The sequence below is a fragment of the Erpetoichthys calabaricus genome, chromosome 5 (genome assembly GCF_900747795.2).
Source record: "Erpetoichthys calabaricus chromosome 5, fErpCal1.3, whole genome shotgun sequence".
In the NCBI taxonomy this organism is placed as follows: domain Eukaryota; kingdom Metazoa; phylum Chordata; class Cladistia; order Polypteriformes; family Polypteridae; genus Erpetoichthys; species Erpetoichthys calabaricus.
The window spans coordinates 120,600,968-120,625,626 of record NC_041398.2 but is presented as its reverse complement, the minus strand read 5'-3'; the positions used below and the strand labels follow the sequence as shown (position 1 = coordinate 120,625,626).

At 35.2% G+C, this 24,659-nt stretch overlaps 1 protein-coding gene across 6 annotated transcripts in view; it reads left to right on the top strand.

Annotated features, from left to right (window-relative positions):
- Positions 1-24,659, top strand: part of pcdh7b (protocadherin 7b) — a 470,178-nt gene that overhangs the window by 226,348 nt on the left and 219,171 nt on the right. For 2 of the 6 annotated variants that reach the window (XM_051928250.1, XM_051928252.1), the window contains exon 2: positions 5,566-5,758. The exons of 1 other annotated variant lie outside the window; for it this stretch is intronic. In XM_051928250.1, the coding sequence (XP_051784210.1) occupies positions 5,566-5,758 (193 nt within the window). Of the gene's footprint in view, positions 1-5,565; positions 5,783-24,659 lie in introns of all 6 variants that reach the window. 3 more of the 6 variants (XM_028801994.2, XM_028801995.2, XM_051928251.1) reach the window with 2 other exon arrangements.

The window sequence follows — 24,659 nt, the reverse complement described above, 5'->3', positions numbered from 1 at the left end:
ACAAAGCAATGCAAAGTAAACAATAAAATAACAACAAAATAGACTACATGCCTGTGAGCTGTATGTCAATGATTCTTAATTAATCTTCTTCTTCTTTCAGCCGCTCCCTTTAGGGGTTGCAATAGCAGATCATCTTGTTCCATATCTTCTTGTCCTCTGCATCTTGCTCTGTTACACCCATCTCCTGCATGTCTTCTCTCACCATATCCATAAACTTTCTCTTAGGCCTTCCTCTTTTGCTCTTCCCTGGCAGCTCTATCCTTAGCATCCTTCTCCCAATATACTCAGCATCTCTCCTCTACACATGTCCATACCAATGCAATCTCGCCTCTCTGACTTTGTCTCCCAACTGTCCAAATTACAAGTTAATGTCAAATGTATTATGATTTTATATTAATGTTCCTTAATTAATATAGAATCATAATACATTTGACATTAACTTGTAATTACTAATTTACAAGAAAGCATGTCCAAACATCAATTTTCTAAACTCATTATTGACTCAGGGGACTAAAGATTATCCTTGTAGTAGGACTAACACCCACCATATAGGATTCTAGTCCAGCACAGCATATTCAGATTTATACTTCCGTCTGTTCAAGCTTTATCAACATAATGTTGACTAATATAAACACAAACATAATCCAAGTCAGGTGTCCTGGCCGATAGTCATAGAGACCAAACCCTATCATGACAGCATCAGAAACAAAGCTTAAAAAAAGAAAAAAAAAAAGCCAAAATTTTTGGTGCCAGTCTGTCACAGGACCCACTTGCACACAGACCTGTGTTCACTCATATGGGGCTCATTTAGAGCCATCAAATAACCCTGTGCATATTTTTGGGTTTGACAGCAATACAGAAGACTCCGTGAAAATGACTTGGGGAGAATGGGTCTAGGTCTGATACGGAGTGTGCACAAGATTCTGGAACTGTGAAGCAGCAGCACTAACTACTGAGTGGCTATGACGCCCTAGTGTTTTGTGTTTGTGCATTTCTCTTTTTACTATTTAAATTTATTTAAAGAAATATGGTGACATAGGAGATGCAGGTGATGGGTGTAAGAGAGCAAGATGAAGAGGACAGGAAGATATGGAAAAAGATGATCCGCTGTGGCAACCCCTAAAGGGAGCAGCAGAGAGAAGAAGAAGAAAGAAATACAATGTTTTGTGAAAATGTCCATAGAGTGATACAATTTGTTCAACAGTTTACAATACTCATTTATTATTTAATCTACTGAAAGTGTTTGTTTGGGTTTGCGGGGTTTATGTTATGTATATTTACTTCTTACATATCTGTTGTTAAGTAAATATAGACTACTCAGTGGCTGCCAATTTAGGCTGATATTGTATTTCCAACCTCTTCAAAGCTTCTGAAGTACTCTACATCTGAGAATCGTGACATCTGCATCAGTTACAAATAGAAAGAAAATAAAAGTCTGAACTGTGCTTTAATTTAGCTACAGTACTGGAATTAAATTAGCTTCTGAAAAATATGACATTATTATAATATGTGATGATTCAGCATTACTGCCCAGCAAACTAACTTTACATTATTATTATTAAACCACACAGATATTCATTTAAAACAGTTATGTTCTGACCTCTTCCTCTAATCCAGATTGACAAAAAACTTTCTCCCTATTCAGTGGAGCTGCATGGGCATTATCCTATGCAGTTTTTAATCTCATTATGTACTGTGGAAAGGGCAGATCCTGCTCTTTTCTATTTCTGCATCATTTTTTTTTACCAAGCTTTTCTGCATACTATGACCCTGGTGTGCCTATAGATATGCAAGGCATAGACAGAATTAAGATTTTTCTCCCTTATCCGGAAGAGCTGAAAGCAAGTTATTAAGGTTCCATCTGCCAGTCATAGCAAGTGGTATTTTTTTTTAATCACTGACGGCCTAGGGTGAAAAATACTTGAGGCCTGAAGACTTCCCCAAGCTAGGGAGTACAATTCTCCTCCTTACAATGTTTATAACATGGCTCCAATAAAAATCTCATCATGAACGCAGTCCCTCCAGGGTTTGGGCCGGCAGACTATGGTGCTGAAAGGAGTATATAAATGTCAATCCAATACTTCGCTTTCTCAATACCTTCAATACTTATTTAATGGATTTATGACCTCATGCACTGCATACATAACAAAGAAATGTGTTTTAGTTCCATTAAAAATCCTGTCTACTGCTTCAGTCATTTTCTGTTTTTTGATGATTGCCCTCCAGCTGACTGATTTGTTCATTCTAAAATAACCATTTTAATATATGTCACTGAACACTTTACCAATAAATAAATTTTAGAAATTGGTTTCTACCTAACTATGCTCCTAAACTTGATCGTTGTACTGGGAACACATTGCAAAATATTTAACAGAAAATAATCCAACCTGTGTCATATTAACTATATGTTTCATAGCCAATGATTCTGAAACAAAATGTCATGATGGCTTATACTTCATCCCGTTATAAACAGGGACAGTACAGTGTAAATAGAAAATCAATCAGTCATCACAAGTGCACACCAGCAGAAATCCTTTCAGTTTGCAGTAAGTGTGCATTCATAACATACGGACTACCGGCCAGACCTGGTCCATCAAAGACATGTTTTCACTGTTTAAACTCAGCTCCTCTGTAAAAGTTAACTCCCACTGGAAATCTGGACCAATATCAATCAATATAGCAGTTCTAAACACCAGTGACTGTATTACAAAAAGGGGCAACTGTTTTTATAATACAGAATGAGATCACATCCTATCAGATAAGAACTCAAAGTAAGGTTCAAGATCCATATTCTTAGCCCTCTTCATTTAGTTCTCCTCAGGGATATTCTGGGTCATTTCCATTAAATGGATTGCCTGCCCATTATGGGAACACACTTAACACTCATTCCAGAGCTTATTTCGAGTATAAACACACATCTGTGATATGGAGATACAATTAGATCGCCTGAAGAAAACACATGTAAATTTTGGGAGAATGTATGAACTCCTAAAAGATGCTGAGCAGGCCACAGTTCGAACCCAGTCTGTCACAGAAGAGTGCTAACCAGGGTGCCAACCAAGATGAAGCACTTTATCTTAAGACTGGCCTTCATTTCAAAGATGTGCAACACTGGTTCAGAGTAACTTGCAAAGTTCCATCTATTACAAGCTGAAAAACAATCTTATCAAAACTGTTAAGAATGTTTGAGGTGCCATGGTCTATCCTGTTCAATCCTGTCAGTGCAAGAGATTTTCCCTTTTAGATGATTTAGCACAGGCTGGACTGGCAGAAATGTGTCTAATTTCTGGGTTGGCTGATATTTGAAAGTACTGTATCTGCTAATTGGGTGATATTTACATAGTAGACAACCCAGAAGAAGCAGGTGAGGAGGCTGGGATTGGGAGGCATTCACAACTTATCCGAGTTGTCTAGATCTTCTTAGCTGAGGGGTGGAAGTAGATACTAATCAGGCTGCTCTGTATCTCTCAATACCTTTTTCAATGTACCCTTTGCATCAGACCCCAGAAGAGACGAGCCTTGTTCAACCATTAGACACCATATTTGATTTACTGATTAATGCATGTTAGCTTGGAGCAAAAAGTACCCCAGCTTAAAATAATTCTTGTGTGCTCTATCATTGACTTGCCAGGTCATCAATTCAGTAATCCATTTTCAATCCCAGTTATCCTATTCCAGGGTCACATTTTTCCTATATAATTGATTATTTAATCTGGTGACTAAGGGTCTACTGTGTCTTCTGCATGTGTTTTGTTTGATGTCAACTCATCGGTGGAGTATAGTAACTGATAAGCTAAAGTGTTTCTAATACTGCATATAATGGGAACATCATGCCTGGTGTTATTCAAAATAGGAGGAAAATGAATTCACTTTAGGGCAGCTTGATAGTTCAGTGGTTAGTGTTGCTTCACTGATCCTGTGCCCTGGGCTTGAATCCTGTGCTTGGTTGTTGCATTTGTGGAGTTTGCATGTTCTTCCTGCGTCTTTCACCCATATCTCTAAAGATTTCTGGTTAGATTAATTGGCAGTGTCAAAATGGCAAGTGCAAAGGTTGGACCTTTGTCATGGACTGCTGTCTTAATCTGGGGATGTTTTCAGCCAGGGTGGCTTTACCACTGCAACAAAAGCAGACATTTCAGCAGGATCTCTGCATGTTTAATCAACACCTCATAGTACAACATGTAATTGCAAGGGAGCTAATCTGGTATAGACAGATATAGTACTTTAATGATTATTGAGGGCAAATTCACAATTTCCTGACCCTACCAAGCTTTCCACCTTGACCTGGAAGCACAAAGCTGCGTGGAAGCCTATTTATAGCACTTAAAGGTCACAGCTCCAATAAAGGAGGCAGAGACTTGCACCAGGTTTCACTGAACCTCCTGTAAAGCTTTCCAAATTCACAGCCTCTTAGTGTGAGGTGATGCAATTCACCTTACATTTGAAATCTTTGCAAACTTAATCATCCACTGGATATTAAATGGCTTTCGGAGATAAGCAGGATGACTAGTGATCTGCATTAATAAATGTTTTCTTTATCTTGTCTTTCTTTAACATTGTGGTGTCAGGACATGTTATCGAAATGCTGTGAGATTTATGAGCAGCAGAGGCAGCTAGCCGTGTATCAAATTCTTATTTTATTTTCCCAGAGTTTTAAAAATACCATTAGAAGGACAAAAAAGAGGTTTGTTTGTAAAGGTGTCACAACTGCAGGGCCCTGCTTTGCTAAAGCAAATTGATTAATGTAGTTATCCAAAAATGTACACATGGAAAAGATATTTTTGGCATCAGCAGCATGTGTACCATATATATTTTCTGTTTGCAAAGTGTTTGCCTATTCAAAGCAGAGCAGGTGCCCTTCAGCAAAGTGAATGTGTTTCTCCTCAGTGTGCTGTGTTTTCTTATTTCTTTTGAGGCTTTTTTAAAGGAGGAGCGGCTGTGAGCGCTATGATTACACAGATTAAAGAATAACATTTTTTATTTTAAATAAATTGCCATTCCCCTCAAAAAATAAGTTATATTTCTTCATCTTTTTGTGTTTGATTATAATAGTTTTCATTAAGACCAGTAGAATTATGGTAGGTGTAGGCATCCTGCATAAAATGCAAGTTAATAAAACTCTTCTGTGCAGTTACAAATGTAATGATTATCATTATCTCTTAAAGAACAGTTTTATCCTGAGGAATAAAAAAGTGCTTATTTTTGTATGGTTTCTTAATGTCTGCTATTAAAATGTAGAACATAAGTGAATGGCTTTAATAAAGTGATATGTTTACCAATGAGTCACCTTCCTTGGAAATTCTTTTGCAGTAGCACTCCATGCACAGTTTATTTTTATTTTTTTCTCTCCAGTTAAACATAAGGGATTAGAATGTGTTTCTTAAAAATAAGTTTTAAAAGAAGAATGATAAAGTGAATGAAAAATTATGTTTCATGTTTTCTAGCCGTTGTAACCCCATGCTAGAATCAACAGCTCCTAAAATGCACTCACAAAAAAATTGTAGTAATTTGTAATTGCCGCCTCATCGGCCCTAAAAGTGACCTTCAGAATCTTTTCTCTTGTAGCCATTTCGCAGAGTGACGTTTTCTGTGGTGAGCCAGCCTCAGGACCCCCATCAGGGATCATTGCAGAGTTGCTATGATAGTGGATTGGAAGAATCAGAGACGCCCAGCAGTAAGAGCTCGTCAGGTCCCAGATTGGGTGCCCTTCCACTCCCAGAGGACAACTATGAGAGGACTACGCCGGATGGCAGTGTTGGTGAGGCAGAGCATATGGAAAATGGTAGGGGCAAACACAATTAGACACACATGTATAATAACACCAGGGACCACTGCTGCATTACATTTGAGCTGAGCAGCTTTCATTTAACATCTCCATGGAATCAATGTAGCAAAGGCAAGAGAACTTTCCCCTTTGTTTCCTCTGTTTTTCAAAATGTTTGTTCTAGCACATGCACATGAAAAGAACTTAGAAGTTGATCGCATTCATTTTTTTTTTCTTGTTGAGTTTCAAATGCAAGTTAAAATTCTGCAATATAAAGAAACACCCCAGTAAATGAGATTATCCAAACTGAGGGTGGATAAATGTTTTCAGTAGTCTGGCAGACTATATGAAAATAGGGAGATTTACTCATTTGAGATCTGAGACTTTAATTATTGTGTTAAATCTATCTGTAGAAATGCTGCACACTAATATTTAGAATTAGTTAACTTGACAGCCTGAATTAGCATATATGAAGGGAGTATGTGCTGGGTCAGTTCCAGTCTACTTCTCATATCGGCAGGCATTATCCTTTTATAGTGTTTTGTTATAAAAGAAGGAATACAATGTAAAAGATATTTGATTTATTGGCCTGGTCAGTAAAGCTTTAATGGATGTCCAGCCCCCTCCAGTGCAGCACTGTATACATTCCAGAGGAAATGTATTGTACTTGATAGCTAAGCACTTCCAGTTCTTAAGTCAGTAGTTTTTATTAATGGGTTATTCTTCTTTTTTACCTTCTGAACCAATTTATTACAGTGTAATGTTCCTCTCCAGACTCCGAAAGTCAATAGATTTTTTTTTCTCTGTCTCAGAATTCATTTTCTGTCTTTTGATATTTCTAAAATGAGCAACTATAGAAAAGGGCAGGGTAATTCATATTGGGCAAAAATGACCTCCTTCAAAGCATACGTTTGGTAAGCTTTTCTGATAAAAGCCTGCTGACTTTTATATTTGAATAATCTTTATTTATTTGTTTTTTGAATAAATTTACCTGAGGCTTATCAGTAGAAGATCAAGGCAAATGGCCCGTGATCAACTCATTATCATATAAGGCAGTGCTTATGTGACCTATTCTTCCAAAAGTATTTCATATCACTCACATCTATGTAGAAAAGATCAAGTTCCATTTGAATCATTGGCCTTCTAAAACAGAATACAATACTTCTCGGTCAGCTAATGTGTGACATTTACAATTTTAGGATCACTAGTCAAGGGAGCATAATGATTTTTATTCTTTGCATCCTTAGAAAAAGCTGATAGAATAAATTTATCTAAAAAATGAGGTTCAAATTCCCCTGCATAATAAAGTAATCTGACAAAGACCTTACAGTCAAAAGATTATTCTTTTTGCAAGCAACAGTGTGTTTGATTTATTTTGCTAGAGATAACCCATTGCCATATTTCATAATATTCTTTACGCAGTCCTAAATAGGCACAATGGAAATGAAGGAATATAAATATTTTCCAGTGGTATAGCATAAAAGAATATTAGTATTATAGTAGCGGTTACATCCATGCTTCCTAAATAAATTGATTCAGTAATTTATAGTAGAGCTCAAAAAATACCACTCTCTTCTCTAACTATATATAGGTGAACCAATAAATGCCCATCCCCAAAAAGGCAATACTAGAAAAAAGTCTATTCCCTGTTCATTCAGGCAATTTCACACATATAGTGCAAAGTGTATAGGTATTTCTCAAGAGAAGGTACAATACAGCAAATCCAAATTAACTATAAAAACCACCTCAGTGAGTCTTGACAAACTAAAAATACATGGCCCATTTCCAGTTTTAGGAACATTTTGCTATCAGAACAAAATAAAGTATAAAATAACAACACCTTCTGCATAGTTGCCCTCCATTCCACTTAATCTTCTAATCAGTTCCACAAATCTGTGGTATTCTTGCTAAAGTAATTTTCCCCAGAGTAATATCAAAAATTCATCCTCCTCTCTTAACAAAATGAGCAAGAAACATTGCACTTAACGTTATCCATTTTGTAGATCTATGCTTCATCAGTTTGCAACCACCTTATTGGATGTGATTATAATATATGCATTTTATGCAATAACTATGATGCTCTTAAGATTTAAGTTCTGACAAATTATTGATAAACTGTAAACTATAATTTGAGAATTTTCTAAAAAATATTTCATTCCCATTAAAGTCTGTTCAGCACACTCTCCATTTCTAACAGAACAGTTAAAGTGTGTCTAATTTCTCTCTGCTTTTTTTCTTTTGTTATACCTTTCTCTTTGACATCTTGTAAAGCATTTTGAGCTACATTGATTGTTTGAAAATGTGCTCTAGAAATAAATGTTGTTGTTTAGAATCATCAGCCGTACTGCACACTGTTTTTCTATGTGGTTCCACTCGCCTTCAACCCTGTTTATATATATAAACTTTATATTAATCTGCTCCACCCCACATTACATTTTGATTATCACTACTTATCCTATTTTATGGTACTGAATAGGTATCATCAACATGAGGACAACTTTGTTTAGAAGATGTTGCTTTTGGTTTTCCAAAAAACTGGTTGTATAAAGTGAGTTAACTAGGGATGTAAGCCTTTGTACCCATTGTGCATTTTACACCTTCTTGGTGGAATGATTGAAATCTTGTGCTATAACTTACATTGTGGCAAAGATGTTCGATGAGACCTCAAGACTATCTGACTTGTAAATAGAACACCTCGAGCCTCGTTTGATTTGGGATCTTAATTAACAGCTAATGACTGCTATTTTTAAAGCCATATTGACCAAAGGTAACTATTCCCTTAAGGAAAAGAGCCCGGAATGGCTTCCCTTAAACAAACAGGGACAGTTGCATTTGACAGCACTTACTGAAAATGTGTTCTCTAACCCTGCATTTAATTGAGAATCGTTTCACTGTACGGTAGATTCCAGATTAAATGGATATGTCCACAAAGGGTAGGCTGAATGATTCTTTTCAATATTTAATGATGTGACTTTTGTTAGTACAGTTTAATGCTAGGAAAACCAAAACCATTGATTAAACCAAAAAAAAAAATCAGGATTATTGTTAATAATAGAGAGAGAAAATCATCCCATGTTCTACTGTTAATGGCAGCATTCAAAATCTAACAAAGGCTTAATTCTGTATTCAGCCAGAATACTTTTTAAGTATCTGGTTATAGGTTTTAACACTATGTAGTACTAAATAACATTTTTCAGTCAATAAAACTGATTTACAAATTGTGAAGTTATGAATTCATGATTTTTTTCCAAGGTTTCATCACATAATATTCACCTTAGTTTTATTTCTTTACACAATATTGTCACCAGGCAGAAACATATCTAGCCATCTCAATACAAAAAAGAGAGGAAAACTTTCATATCTGAGGTATTATCAGGACTTAATCATGTCAGGACAAATGTAGAATGAAATACATGACACAAAACTTTGTTGTAAAGCTCCTGATATAATGTGCAAGAGAGGGACAGACAAGGAGCAAGGACCTAGGATATATTGCTGCAGTGTCAAAATGAATCAAAGGAAAGTATGAAAAGCCTAGTGTTAAATAAATCAAATCAGATGTTGATGTTAAATAATACTTTGATTATAACATATTCCATGCTGCATCTATTTCTTGAAATTTAAAATGACATCAAAACAACTCATCCATCAGACAATGTCTCTCTTTGTGATGTCTTGCAAATAACAAATACACATTTGTTTGTATGAAGTGATTTTGAGTTCTGGTATTTCAGAATGGATAAAATATCTTTGCTGTGCCAGTGCATTTACTTGGTGACACATTTCTGAATCGATTTTCGGATATGACCGTAAATCTCTGGATAAGACTAGGCCATCATAAATGTAATGTCTGATTTATGAAACATGCATACACTTTTAGATTTGATTATATACCTGTCATGAATAATAAATCACATGTCATTCAAAATAACATGTACACACTTATTTTGGTGATTTTAATATAAAGTCACAGCTTGAAGACACAATACTGACATCTGAACTCCTAGAACTGCCCTTGTCAGGGCTAATAGTTTAGCAGCCTACGGTAGAGGGAGGAAAAAACACACACTTCCATGCAAAAGAAGAGATATTCTGAGATTATAGTCCTTAAAAACAAGGAGCAGGCTAACATGTATGTTTTATTTGTAAGTATTAGCAGAAAAGTTAAGTAAAATGACACCTTTTATTGGCTAACTAGAAAGATTACAATATGCAAGCTTTCAAAGCAACTCAGGCCCCTTCTAGAGTGTTAGGTAAAATTAAAACTCTAAATTGGCTGCTTTTAATATGCCAGTTGAGTTCCAAATCACAACTTCACAATCACAATTTGTCCTTTATCAGGTTTTCTTTGGTATCCATAGGCCATTAAACTCTGTAAAGCTTGTGAACTCTGATTTAGTTACAAAAGAGTGTCAAGATTAGATCAAGATGTTCTCAAGGCACTCTGGGTATCTGCACTTCACAGTTTTCAGCAATATTTTGAAACATTTGTCAAACATTTACTTTGAAGTAGCTTCCATCTGTGCACTTGTGTTCTTGTTAAAGAATGGATTTTAAAGTATTCCTTGCATTATTTACCCATCATGCTTTCTTTCATTCTTTGAACCTGCTTTAGGGTTGCATGAAGCTGGAGCCAATCACGTTGTACTAACAAGCCCAAAGCTGAGGCCATTCTTAGACAGAGAACCAACTGGTTTATTTTCTGTACGGTGGAAACACGTCACCCTAGCTTACATTTTTTTTAAAAAAAAAAGTTAACTTTGTCCTGTCCTAAGTTTAATGACAATTTATATTTGTGCATTGTGCAATGCCACCTAGTTTCACCTTGCCACTCTTCAAATACACTGTGCAAAATTATATTGACTTCTAAAAGTCGTATTAGATAGATACTCTGGCACTGACATTTTTAACAAAAATGTCTCTTCTACTTATCCCAGTAATGTATAAAAATAAACCACAGTCTTCTATAATAGAAGGTTAATCAGTTGCAAAGTTGAAAGTGTGTTCATAACGTACTTGTGACTGATATACTGGACGTTAAATTAGTTTGGTCAAAAGTGACAAAAGAAAAGGCAAAAACTGCTAATTGTTTTCCTCAATGCATGTTTAATTTATCTCAAGAAAGTTTATAAAATTGGAGTGATATGAGTTATTAGTTAAATTTTTGCATCAACAAAATACATCTGTACATTTAATATGTGTTAAAGTGTTTCAGAACAGCCCGCGTTTGATTTGCTATGGCATTTGAAAGCAAGACCAGTTCCACCACGACATTCTTTACCTTGTCGTTTAATGTGAAAGCTCACAATCACACTTAATAACTACATAAGTAAATGAGTGTGTTTCTTTAAATTGATTTTCTAATTAATCAGATTCAGAATAAATTTATGAAACTATCTGGCTATATGCAGTATACTCCTGATTATGTACTGTCATCTTTTTATCATGGCTATATTTGCAAGGCAGACTTTAAAATTATTAAGTTTGCATTTCAATTTACAAATTAGCAGTTCCAAAGTTTGAATTCTCATTAGCTTTTCTTTAGAACATTTAAAGGTTACATTTTTTCCCTTTAGTATATCCAATATCTCAATTAAAATGCTTATTATGTTTTACTGCTTGAAAAATATCTAATTATTAAAATACTACTTGCTTATCTTTTTATTGACATAGCTCATTCTAAAGTTTAATAAGGAAAGTAAAATTGAAAACAGGCAAGTGTAGAGGAATCAGATTAAACGTATAAGACTGAAATATATTATGAGCATAAAAAGCTGAATATGAATAAATCTAGAGCAATTCATATTTACAATTTAAAAAAATATTTATTGTATATGTCCCAATTTAGTGTGAGTCAGACATTTGATGAGACATTATGTTATTGCATAATAAAATCACCACTGTTCAGTTGCCTCTTAAACTCTTAAATGTGTATACAAGGTTTTTATATATATACTGTAGAGTTGAAATGGTAGTCTAATGCTGACAGTTTTGCTGCATGTGAAAATTCATACAGAATCATTTATGTAAGTTAAGAGAAAGTCTAATGGACATAACTTAATCAGCATTTTGCTTTTTCATTTCTATTAGGCGATATGCGATTTATAATTTTCCTAATTTATGTGAGAAATAACAACATAATTTGTTTGAATTTTGTAAATGTCATAAACTTCACCCTTGGGAGCTTTGGTGGAAAGCATTGTCTATTTGCTTTTACTTTAAATAATAGACCTATTCTGTTTTCTTTGGAAGTCAACTGACTTCATTTGTATAACTATGTTTAAGAAAGCCTTGTTATTTTTCAACAGTTTTGCATAATACTTTTTATTTACATTATTTTAATAAGACATGACTTTAAAATTTATAATAACCTTACCACTTACTGACTATAAATTTCCTTATTTACTCTTTAGCACTATAGCCCATGCAGGGCTTTGGCCTCCTGATAAATTTGTATTGCTAAAATATCAATTCCATTCTAATAACCCTACCATACGCTTTTCTACAAAACTGAAAAACTGTATTATATGTAATGTTTTGTACAATTGTGATTATATAAATATTATGGTGAATGTCTTCTTAAATAAAGCAGTGTTTTTAAAGATAGATTTAAGCTAGCGCCTCTTAACTTTGACAGAAAGTGCTATGACTGATTATCAACCAACAAAAAAAAAAAAACAAAAATGCCTGAAATCAGTAATTGTTACATTGTGTTTTACTAAAAGTGTTTACAATTTTTTCCCATTATTCAGAAAGTTTTAAAGTTTTCTCATCTGGTAGACAGTGATCTAGCTAAATAGCATCTGACAGGCTGGCAGAATTAAAAGTGATTGAAGTAGCTACATTTTCTTCTTTGTTCTTTGCTTTATAATTGAGACCAAAGCCTCTAAGAACTTCCTTTACCAAAACTCTTTTCCTCTGGAGTTGTTAACATACAAAATCACCAAGCTGAGTCTCATTTTTATGACATGCAGTTTCTCATATATAAGTTTTTCACATCAGATGGTAAGAACATGGCCGATTTCTGTAAATGTTGACATATCTGTTTGTCTTGTAACAACGAAGACAAAAACATTCAGGAGGAGGACTTGGAAATATAATCCAACTTTGTTTTCTTTTTTCATAAAAATGTGTTCCATCTGTATGTTTCTTTGGATGATCCAGTATCCCCAAGTAAGCTTTTTACCTATACATGATTAACATTTGGAGGGTGGTAAAGCAAGATAGCATTGCAGAATTCAGGCCTGTTTCCCTCTTTTTGTGCAAGTTTCTTCTGGGTACTCCAGTTTATTTCTCACAGTCCAAAGTCATATTGCAAATTTATCTGGCATGTTTAACTTGACCCATCGTGAATATGACCACTGCTGTGGACTGGATATCTGTCAATGGCTGATTCATTCCTTGTACCAAGTCATGTTGGGAGAGACTTCCCCACCTTGCTTTCCTGAATAGGTAAGACTTGTTTTTGAAAATACAGAATTTCCATTTCTAATTTGAAACAGAACAAAGATGTAGTCTTGTAAAAAAAATAGAAATTAAGAATTGTGCAAGAATTTGTGACTTGTGGATGTTGCCTTTGATACAGCTGTAACTACTTGTTGTGTTTAAAAGTCGCAGCTGATTGCAAATATTTTAGACTGCCCTTGTTTACTTCTGTTGTAAACAATTTTTGATATACTGACTTATAACGTTTTGGTTTGCCTCTAACAACATACTGTACATTTTTTTAAGTGTTTTTCTTTCATCGTTTGTCAGCAGCAGTTATTAGTAATGAGGTTTGGCATATTAACTTGCAGAAGTCATTGGTAATTGTGTGAGAGAGCATCATATTTCTCAGTAACAGACATGAATATAGAGACACTTGAGTTCAGATGTTCAGATGTCAGTTTTTTAAAATAGCAAAACAACACAATAATTTCAGTTAACTGACAACTCTAAATTGAGTGAGCATTTCGTGTGTGTGTGTGCACGTGATAGGCTTGTACTCCGCCTATAGTTCATTCTGTTCTTGTGTCCAGTGCTGCCAGGATATGTACTGGCTTACTATGACCTGTCTAGATAAGAAAGTTATAAAAAGGTTGGACAGATGAAAAGCTGTATAGTAATATATTGCATCTCAATATAAGTTATCAAGGTGGTGCAGTGGTTATAGATCCAGCATCCTTGGTAATCATCTGGCTAGTATTTTTCTGTTATCAGAGCCTGTGTTAAGTGCAGTGTGTCTGACAAATAGAGGGCAACTTATTCCTCTTCAAATGCTCTCTTACATTTATTTTTTCACAATCAAATTCCAAACTCTAAGCCATAACTAAGAGTCATCATTCCTTGAAGAATACTTCAAGCTTTTTGAAATTACAGTTCAACAAAGTGTAAATTCAGTGAGTCCACCATACCATGTGATAATGTGGTCTTCAATTCTTCCAATTTTCATCGCTTTTGTGGTGCAAAATGATTAAGCAGATTTCCTTCTCTTTAGATGCCTTGCAGACTCTTTGTCTCTCTATTTCTCTCGAGATATAGATTCGATATATGATGAGGATACCTCAGTGTGCCACTCTACCACAGGTTTCAAAAATAATGATTTTATTTTAAAAAGGATACAAGGGGGAGATGATTAAAGAAAGAACGCCAAAGTATCAAATGCATGAAAAACAAAACAAGTACACTCTGCTCCTGTGGATCTCACAACACAGATTAAATTCTCATTTTAAGAAATGGGGTGACTTCCTCACTTGACCATTGTGAAATATCACAGCACATATCGCAGCTGTCACACTCTCCTGGTAAACTCGCATTTTGTCTGTCTTCCATAACTAAATTACTGATCTACCAACCAGGTGAACATTTACCCTAACCCACCATTCATCTCCAGGCTCAATGAACCACTACCAGAGACCTACCTTTAAACTCCACGCTGGTTTTACTTCTGAGGCAATCCCCAGAATTCCTTTTCTGCTTTGAAGTGCTGGAAGTGTTCTACTAGAACTGCTTTTGGTGACCTCAGTTATCTCTACATCCATAAGATACAGTTTACTATTAAAGACCAGCTACCCGAAGTTGCCTTAGTTTTGTTTCCCAGTGGTTTGGGATATGTTTGGTAATATTCTGCCCCTTCTCTACTAAATACTTTACTCCCCAGTGAATATTTTGTTCCAGAAACTAGTTAAGTATATATAGTCATCGCCCCCTGGAGGTCATCTGTCACAGTGACATTTAGAAATGCTTTCCAATTACCTGATGGACTCCTCTTTCCATCATCTGTTGTGTATTTGCCCTATTCCCCTTCTGCCACTGGTAATTTCTTGACAACCAGACAACCTGTCATAATATGATCAGCAATGCAGAAGTGTCACTGTTGCAGGTTTGCTTGTCATGTTTCTACCATTTTGTATTAGTTAACCCTTTTTAATATGTAATCTGTATAAAAACAAAAAAATGCAATTAACCTAAATGAATGTGAGTGACTGGTTTAATGTATATTGTTCATTAGCCAAATGCAACATTTTTTTTGAAAATTTTAAACAGATCTAGCAATAAAAGCTTTGCACTGAGGGGAAATAAATAAATATATGAAATAAAATGATGTGGGGTTTCTGGCATCCTGTGAAAGTGCACAGCACCAAATTCACTTGCCTTGAACTCCCCATTTCTGCAATGCAAGGCTTAAATCCAACTTTACATCATGTTGTTATATCCATCCAGGCACATTACTCTGCGGAAATCGATAAAGCGGCCTCAGACAGCCTCATCCAGCACTTGAAAGACAATCACAGCTAAGATTTCCCTTTGTAGTTAAATAATCTAAAACATTTAGTTTATTCCTAATGTTTATTAGCTTTACATAATGAGAGTCAAATTAAAGGAAATCCAGCACTATCTTTTTCTATCTCTCTAGGTTCTTGAGGTGTGACGAGCAAAGCATTCTTTGGAAGAAAACAATGCTTTCCCAATTGAAAAAGATTGTTTTGTACTCTAATACCATGTGACTTGTACAGTAGATGCAAAATGGATTTGAAGCTCTAAGTGAATGAACCTTTCAGAAATTTTTTGCATAGGATTTTTTTTTCCTGGGTGAGCAGTTAAGGATCCATTAAGGCTTATTTGTGGTTTGGTGATAAGGGTTATAGTAATGGACGGAGGTGCTCAGTGCTTGGTAGTTTAGCTCATATTTTCATTAGGTGTAATAAAAGTGCATATGTGCAACTCTTGTAGTGATGCAGCAGCTGTGGTCTTCATTCATAATAATGTTCAACAAATGACTGAATAATATATGCCAAAGATGCTACTCATCAGTCTGCCCTTGAAAGGTCTTTTTACTTCATCAAACCATTTAAAGAAAGCTAACTGTAACAGCTTAGGTATAGACAACTGGAGCCCTGCAATGCAAGCAAGCAATCAGCTAGCATAATAAGGCTAATTCCATTTTTCTAGCTCAGCAATAACATTACTTTATAGTCCTTTTTAGTCTCTTCCAGAACCCCTTCTTGCATTTTTAGCCAATCTACTTTGAACAAATGAAATAATAATACTTGCATTTTTATTAAGGTTACAAAATATCTTTAAAATGAGATGTGAGCAACCCAGGAAATCATGCACAGTGGTTAAAATAAATTGCTCTGAAAGGTGCTTTTCACTTCCTAATTTATTTTAAATACCAGTAAAGTGTCATTGAGCTGTTGAAAGTCTCTCTGATATTCAGTCTTTCAGATAAAATTGCCTTTGCCATTAATGCCTTTACTGTGGCAGGCGTATTACGCATCCATTCTTGTGGTAATTGTTACCACCTTAAAGCTAAAGTATATGATGTACCAGTAATGCGAGCAAATGTTAAAGTCCTATTAGGAAATGAATATTCTAGAGAAAAGTTCAGGTATGTGTATGATTATAAATAAATGTATATTTATAGTGTATATACATGTGTGTGTATGTGAATATACTTGCCATGGTACCTGAAAGAATGTAAATTTAAAAATATCTGCTTTCTCTGTGTGTACTTACATTGACTTTCTCTGCAATCATGTATGTCTGAATGCCTGTTCATTGGCACTCCTTCTGTCAAGTGTGATCGCTTAAAGCCTGCTTCTCATTATTTTCGAGGTGCCTTTCTCACCTCCTATACAGTTTTACAAATTTCTTCTTTGAAGGTGACTTTCTCAGCATGCACCTTTACTCTTCTTCCTCACGTGTCTCACATTTCCTCTTTCGTCATGTCTCCATAGCCATTCTGACTAATCAGATTGCTCTGAGGGACTGGGCACACAAACCTTACTATTATATAGTAGATATAAACGTGTGTGTGTGTGTGTGTGTGTGTGTATGTATGTATGTATGTGTGTATGTGCATCTCTACGTCGCAGGGAGGGCTCCACCTGGCAGCTTGGGGGAATAGGCTGGGATAAGCCGGCCATAGTCCACAATGTGTATATATATACATATATATACAGTGGTGTGAAAAACTATTTGCCCCCTTCCTGATTTCTTATTCTTTTGCATGTTTGTCACACAAAATGTTTCTGATCATCAAACACATTTAACCATTAGTCAAATATAACACAAATAAACACAAAATGCAGTTTTTAAATGATGGTGTTTATTATTTAGGGAGAAAAAAAATCCAAACCTACATGGCCCTGTGTGAAAAAGTAATTGCCCCCTTGTTAAAAAATAACCTAACTGTGGTGTATCACACCCGAGTTCAATTTCCGTAGCCACCCCCAGGTCTGATTACTGCCACACCTGTTTCAATCAAGAAATCACTTAAATAGGAGCTGCCTGACACAGAGAAGTAGACCAAAAGCACCTCAAAAGCTAGACATCATGCCAAGATCCAAAGAAATTCAGGAACAAATGAGAACAGAAGTAATTGAGATCTATCAGTCTCGTAAAGGTTATAAAGCCATTTCTAAAGCTTTGGGACTCCAGCGAACCACAGTGAGAGCCATTATCCACAAATGGCAAAAACATGGAACAGTGGTGAACCTTCCCAGGAGTGGACAGCCGACCAAAATTACCCCAAGAGCGCAGAGACGACTCATCCGAGAGGTCACAAAAGACCCCAGGACAACGTCTAAAGAACTGCAGGCCTCACTTGCCTCAATTAAGGTCAGTGTTCACGACTCCACCATAAGAAAGAGACTGGGCAAAAACGGCCTGCATGGCAGATTTCCAAGACGCAAACCACTGTTAAGCAAAAAGAACATTAGGGCTCATCTCAATTTTGCTAAGAAACATCTCAATGATTGCCAAGACTTTTGGGAAAATACCTTGTGGACTGATGAGTCAAAAGTTGAACTTTTTGGAAGGCAAATGTCCCGTTACATCTGGCGTAAAAGGAACACAGCATTTCAGAAAAAGAACATCATACCAACAGTAAAATATGGTGGTGGTAGTGTGATGGTCTGGGGTTGTTTTGCTGCTTCAGGACCTGGAAGGCTTGCTGTGATAGATGGAACCATGAATTCTACTGTCTACCAAAAAATCCTGAAGGAGAATGTCCGGCCATCTGTTCGTCAACTCAAGCTGAAGCGATCTTGGGTGCTGCAACAGGACAATGACCCAAAACACACCAGCAAATCCACCTCTGAATGGCTGAAGAAAAACAAAATGAAGACTTTGGAGTGGCCTAGTCAAAGTCCTGACCTGAATCCAATTGAGATGCTATGGCATGACCTTAAAAAGGCGGTTCATGCTAGAAAACCCTCAAATAAAGCTGAATTACAACAATTTTGCAAAGATGAGTGGGCCAAAATTCCTCCAGAGCGCTGTAAAAGACTCATTTGCAAGTTATCGCAAATGCTTGATTGCAGTTGTTGCTGCTAAGGGTGGCCCAACCAGTTATTAGGTTCAGGGGGCAATTACTTTTTCACAAAGGGCCATGTAGGTTTGGATTTTTTTTCTCCCTAAATAATAAAAACCACCATTTACAAACTGCATTTTGTGTTTACTTGTGTTATATTTGACTAATGGTTAAATGTGTTTGATGATCAGAAACATTTTGTGTGACAAACATGCAAAAGAATAAGAAATCCGGAAGGGGGCAAATAGTTTTTCACACCACTGTATATATATATATATATATATATATATATATATATATATATATATATATATATATATATATATATATATATATTATATATATATACACATATATTTGTATATATACATATATATACCGTATATATATATATATATATATATATATATATATATATATATATATATATGTATATATATATATATATAAATATATATATATATATATATATATATATAAATCCGAACAATATATTTGAGCTCTTTTCGCTGTTCCGTTTTTTCACTGAGTAGTAATTTCCATTTGTTTGCACTAATGTGATCTTTTTGAGACTTTTGAATTGTAGTACTTTCATTATCTCTAACCTGCTCTGCATGTCAACATTTTTAAACCTCTTTATGACGTTCTACTTTGTCATCTACTCTTTTATATATATATATTGTCACACTTGGGACACAAAGTTGCACAAAAACACACAGGAGAATATAGAGACAGGAACTTTATTCAAACACTTCAAACAAACATAAGTCTGTTTCAGGAGTAAATCGAGCTCCATGTGTAGACAGAGGGAACAGTTCCATCTCTCAATTAAAAGGATAGAAAATCTTCCTCTTCATAGGGGCGTGCCATGGAAGCAGGACCCCCAACAGGAGCAGAGGATGTCTAGTGGAGAAGAGAAACAAGGCAGTTAGACAAAAGGACAGCTGCTGTACAGGCTTTTAAATGTTCGAAACGCCACGGGGGATGCAGATCACGCGGCACAGCAGCAGCAAGCCATCAGCTAACTGAGCAAAGAGGTGGTAAAAAACTTTATTTGTTCCCATTGTATCACTGGGGGTTTTGGAGGAGAGACCGTGTCTTCTAGGGGTGCGTTCAGCCCCCCTCTTCACAATATATATCCATCCATCCATCCATCCATTATCCAACCCGCTGAATCCAAACACAGGGTCACGGGGGTCTGCTGGAGCCAATCCCAGCCAACACAGGGCACAAGGCAGGAATCAATCCCGGGCAGGGTGCCAACCCACTGCAGGACACACACAAACACACCCACACACCAAGCACACACTAGGGCCAATTTAGAATCGCCAATCCACCTAACCTGCATGTCTTTGGACTGTGGGAGGTAACCGGAGCGACCGGAGGAAACCCACGCAGACACGGGGAGAACATGCAAACTCCACACAGGGAGGACCCGGGAAGCGAACCCAGGTCCCCAGATCTCCCAACTGCGAGGCAGCAGTGCTACCCACTGCGCCACAGTGCCGCCCCACAATATATATATACATGTATATTTATGTGTGTGAATATATATATATATATATATATATATATATATATATAATATATATATATATAATATATACATTATATATAATATGCTTGCTTTATTATTCTTGTTAGACTACTGTATATTGTTGACATTGACAAAATTATTAGGGAATAAAATACAGCAAGGTTTATAATTGTAAAAGTTTCAAAAACTTTTTTCCTTGCCTCTTTACAGTATATGCTTCTGCCACTTTATTTGAAATGCTTTATTAAAAATTTTATTTTTGTTATAACATAAACCCACTAACCTATCCTTAATAGGTAACTATTTTTTTACACTGAAGTGAGCTGAAATTGAAATCTGTCAAGTGTTTGTTAATTGTAATTGGAATCTTGCTTACATGCATGGTTAAGTTTTAATCAGCTTTTGTATTGAATTTAGATTTAGAGGTTTAAGGAGAGAAACAACCCTTTGGAAACAATTCTGGCCCTTAATTATGACTTTAAATATTTACCGCAGGCTTTAGTCATTTGAGTTCAATGAAATGGCAATCTCTGAAGTCTGTGACTGTGTTTATGCCACCTTAAGTGCACTAACAGATAAACCTGACCCTAAGAAATCTTCTGATGGGCCGTTCATTCAGTTAGATTTCTGACTAGCTTCCTTGTGAATGCAAGTATACATTTTAAAAATGTCTTATGCATTTTAAATTTTGCATTTATGTATAAAACTTTTCAAGCTCTTAAACATTGCCATTTATTTAATATGTTTTAATATTTTAAACTTGTGTTGCCTGATATAATTTTCTTGTTTGGTAAGCAAGTATAAAAGGTTTGCAAGAATAAAACACAGTACCTTTAGGATTCACAGTAACTGCTTTAGTTACTTTCAACAGTGAAGAAATTTAATTGTTTGTGTAATGCTCAGCAGAGCAAAAAATGAGAAATATACACAATTTGTCTTTCATTTTGTAGTCATAAGATAACATTTGCTAAGGTTCAAATGTTCTAAATGTGAGGTATTGTTAATTGAGGATTTTTTTAATTCCTACTGAAATGTTTATGATACAAATCATCGGCATTGTATCCTTCGTTATGTTTTGTGTGTGCTCTTGCTGTAGTTTTTTTAGCTTCTTGTTAGATAATTAAAAGAATAATGTTCATTTTCAAACTAAAAAAGAGGCGATGCTGTGTGAATACACACAACATCTCCTTCAGATGTACATTAAAGCATTTGCTGGCAGTAACGACAAATGCACATCATTTGAAATACATTATAACCATACTATATTTGCCTTCAGCCAGTTAGTTAAATAATAAAGGTTTATGATAATGAAAAGGATGCTGAAGCTATCTTGTCTTTAATATGATGTTAATTAAAAAAAAATGTAATTTATCAGTATGGTATAAAAGTCATTACTTTCTAAAGACTACCAACCAGTTTTAAGTTGCTCCATTTTAGCTTGCATTTGATACCCAGTGTGTAACACCATAGATCATGATGTCAAGCATTTAGCTGGATTCAGTGAAATTATCTATAAAAGCTTCTTCTTAGACAAGTACGTTTAAATTAAATTTTAGATATTTTTGTTTGTCGAATGCAGTAACTCCCATATACATCACAGTCTTCTGGGTGCAGTGGTGTTGGATAGCTTTATTCTAACATACAAACCTCTTGTATTGAGAATGAGATGTTTGACTAAGGAACTTCCTTCAGTGATAAAATATGTCACAAGTAAGGCATCGATAGATAGATAGATAGATAGATAGATAGATAGATAGATAGATAGATAGATAGATAGATAGATAGATAGATAGATAGATAGATAGATAGATAGATAGATAGATAGATAGATAGATAGATAGATAGATAGATAGATACTTTATTAATCCCAAGGGGAAATTTTTAGGGTGCATTCTTTGGCCACACATTATTAATGTATTAATATTTACTTTATATAGCACCTTGTCTAGTCAGTATCGTCTTAATGATCATCTCAAAGCAAACTTTGAGACTTAAAGAATCATAAAGTGCAATGATTTGATGAAACACTGACAGAAACATACACAAGACAGCATGATAAAGCCAATAAAATTTTGACCTTGCAAGTATTTGGAAGGAAAACAAGGAGGCAGAAACTAATAGTATTGTAGATTAAATTAATTATGAGTGTGATGAAATCATAGGGAGAAAGTTCCAGTGAATAAGTACTCTAAAGCTGAACATATATATTCACAAAATGAGGTATTGCAAGGAATTATAGTAAATTATTTCCAATGGTCGCTTCAGTGCTGTCATTTGTTGCAGGCTAAGCAGTGTGGATAAACATTTTGGAAAGAATTAGAAACCTATGTATTTCAAGCTGAATGACCTAAGGGGTGGGTAGTGCTGTGCTGTCCTTGGAATGAATGAGGGGAATTGGCAGGAGTGTTTATCAAATATATGCTTCTATAGCCATATATGATATAGGTTTTCTATTAGTTGTGATTGGTGACATGTAAAAGATCAATCTGGATGCTTTTTTCTAGATTAACTCAAACCTATTTATGCCCATGTCAGACTGCTCAAGTGACCTGTTAGGTGATCAAAACCATTGCTTTATTTGATACAAGAACTGCTAAAGGTCATCCACTGACCTTTTAGCCAATGAGGTTGTTTTTATTAACATGTAGTTTCTGTTTTCTTTCCTGTTTAACAAAATAAATATCAATAAAAATGCTTTGTTAACACTGTAGCAGCTTCAAAATGTACAGTATAAATTTGTAAAATTAATAATATAATGAGACCTTTTACTACAGCATTGGGCACAAATCCTGAAAGAGAAGCAAGTCCAGCACTGGTCATTCTCATGCACTCAAACACAAATACCTCTTTCTAAGTTATTTAACCTAACATGCCTTTGTACTGCTGTACAGGGAAACAATGGCAAATTTAACAGAGAAGCTGGCATTTAAGTCAAATTCAAAGCACTTTGAGGTAGTAATGCAGGTATGTGGATTTATAAAGACACATCACATAAAAGTGATTCCAGCTATTGGTCTACAACGTCTGTCCTTTGGTTTTTCCTTATTCACTTTCCCCTTCTGAAGCTGACAAAGAGTTACAGTTCTTGGAAGCATCAGTACAGTTGGCTTTGTTAATTTATTTGTTTCATTTTTAACATAGCACTTTGAAACCCACTTAATCCAGTAAAGGATCGTGTGGGGCTGGGGCTTATCCTACCAGCATTAGGTACAATTTGGTAAGCAGGATGGAACATCATTTCACTGAAGTTGTATAATTTGTATTCATGAATTGTCACCATTGAGAACCTTAATAGTCTTCCCTGAGACAGAACCTATACATTAAATGATTATGATACATATGTATGCTAGTGAGACAAACTAACTCTTTAATAAATCATTCTAAATGTAGAAAATCTCTTTATTTAAAGTATCTATCTATCTATCTATCTATCTATCTATCTATCTATCTATCTATCTATCTATCTATCTATCTATCTATCTATCTATCTATCTATCTATCTATCTATTGTGGAAGAAATTTATGGGCATCCCCCCCACTGGAATGCCCTGGTTTAGGCAATAAACCACAGGCAAGAGAAAGCGTCAGTCATCTTTCTTTATTTAAATCTTGCAAGAGGCAGCACGGCATATCTTATTCACAAGTGTTACAAAGGAAAAGAGCATCCTCTGTGCTATAGTTATACAATTCATTGATTAGATCACAATTCCAAGGAATTCATTACAAAATCAGAAAACTTTTAGCATGATTAGTTACACCGAGTTACTAACAGGACATGAAAAACAAACATCGACACCTTAAATAACCACTATTAACCCAGTCCACTAGGTTGATTGATAGTCCTGTCAGATTTAGCGGTATGTGACTTTTTAAATCCGACCCTGAGATATTGTTCCTTTTTCTTGTTCCCATGGTTTGCTAGAAATTGGTCTAATTTTTTATAATCCAGCTGGGTAAATTGACAAGAAACTTAGCCTAAGTATTACAATACAACAATGCTTATGCCTTACATATGACCATCCCTTTAGTGTCTATATATTTTTTTTGCTATTAAGTCATTAAAATGTGTTTATCATAGTGAATAATAAAATAACAGCTTTAGCCTTTAAGCATAAGCTCAGAAGATAAAATATGAAAACTCAAGCACAAACTCGCAGATAATAAAATTACCGTATCAATTACCTGCTCATCTGCTTGGTGCAATTCCAACCAGTGTGCAAATTCTATCTATCTATCTATCTATCTATCTATCTATCTATCTATCTATCTATCTATCTATCTATCTATCTATCTATCTATCTATCTATCTATCTATCTATCTATCTATCTATCTATCTATCTAAGAAAAGTACAATTTTAACTTAAGATATTTGTTTTTTTTACAAAGAAATAAACTGAGTGATTATTCTTAGTAAATAAAGAGTAGAAAGCATTAAAGCAACAGCAGTAGCAGAGCAATGGCTTAGTCTTGAAGTTTTCTAGTTTCATCCCCTTCCATTTACAGACAGGATTACAGTACTCTTTGTAAATTGTTACTTTTCCATACATCCTGTTTATTATAC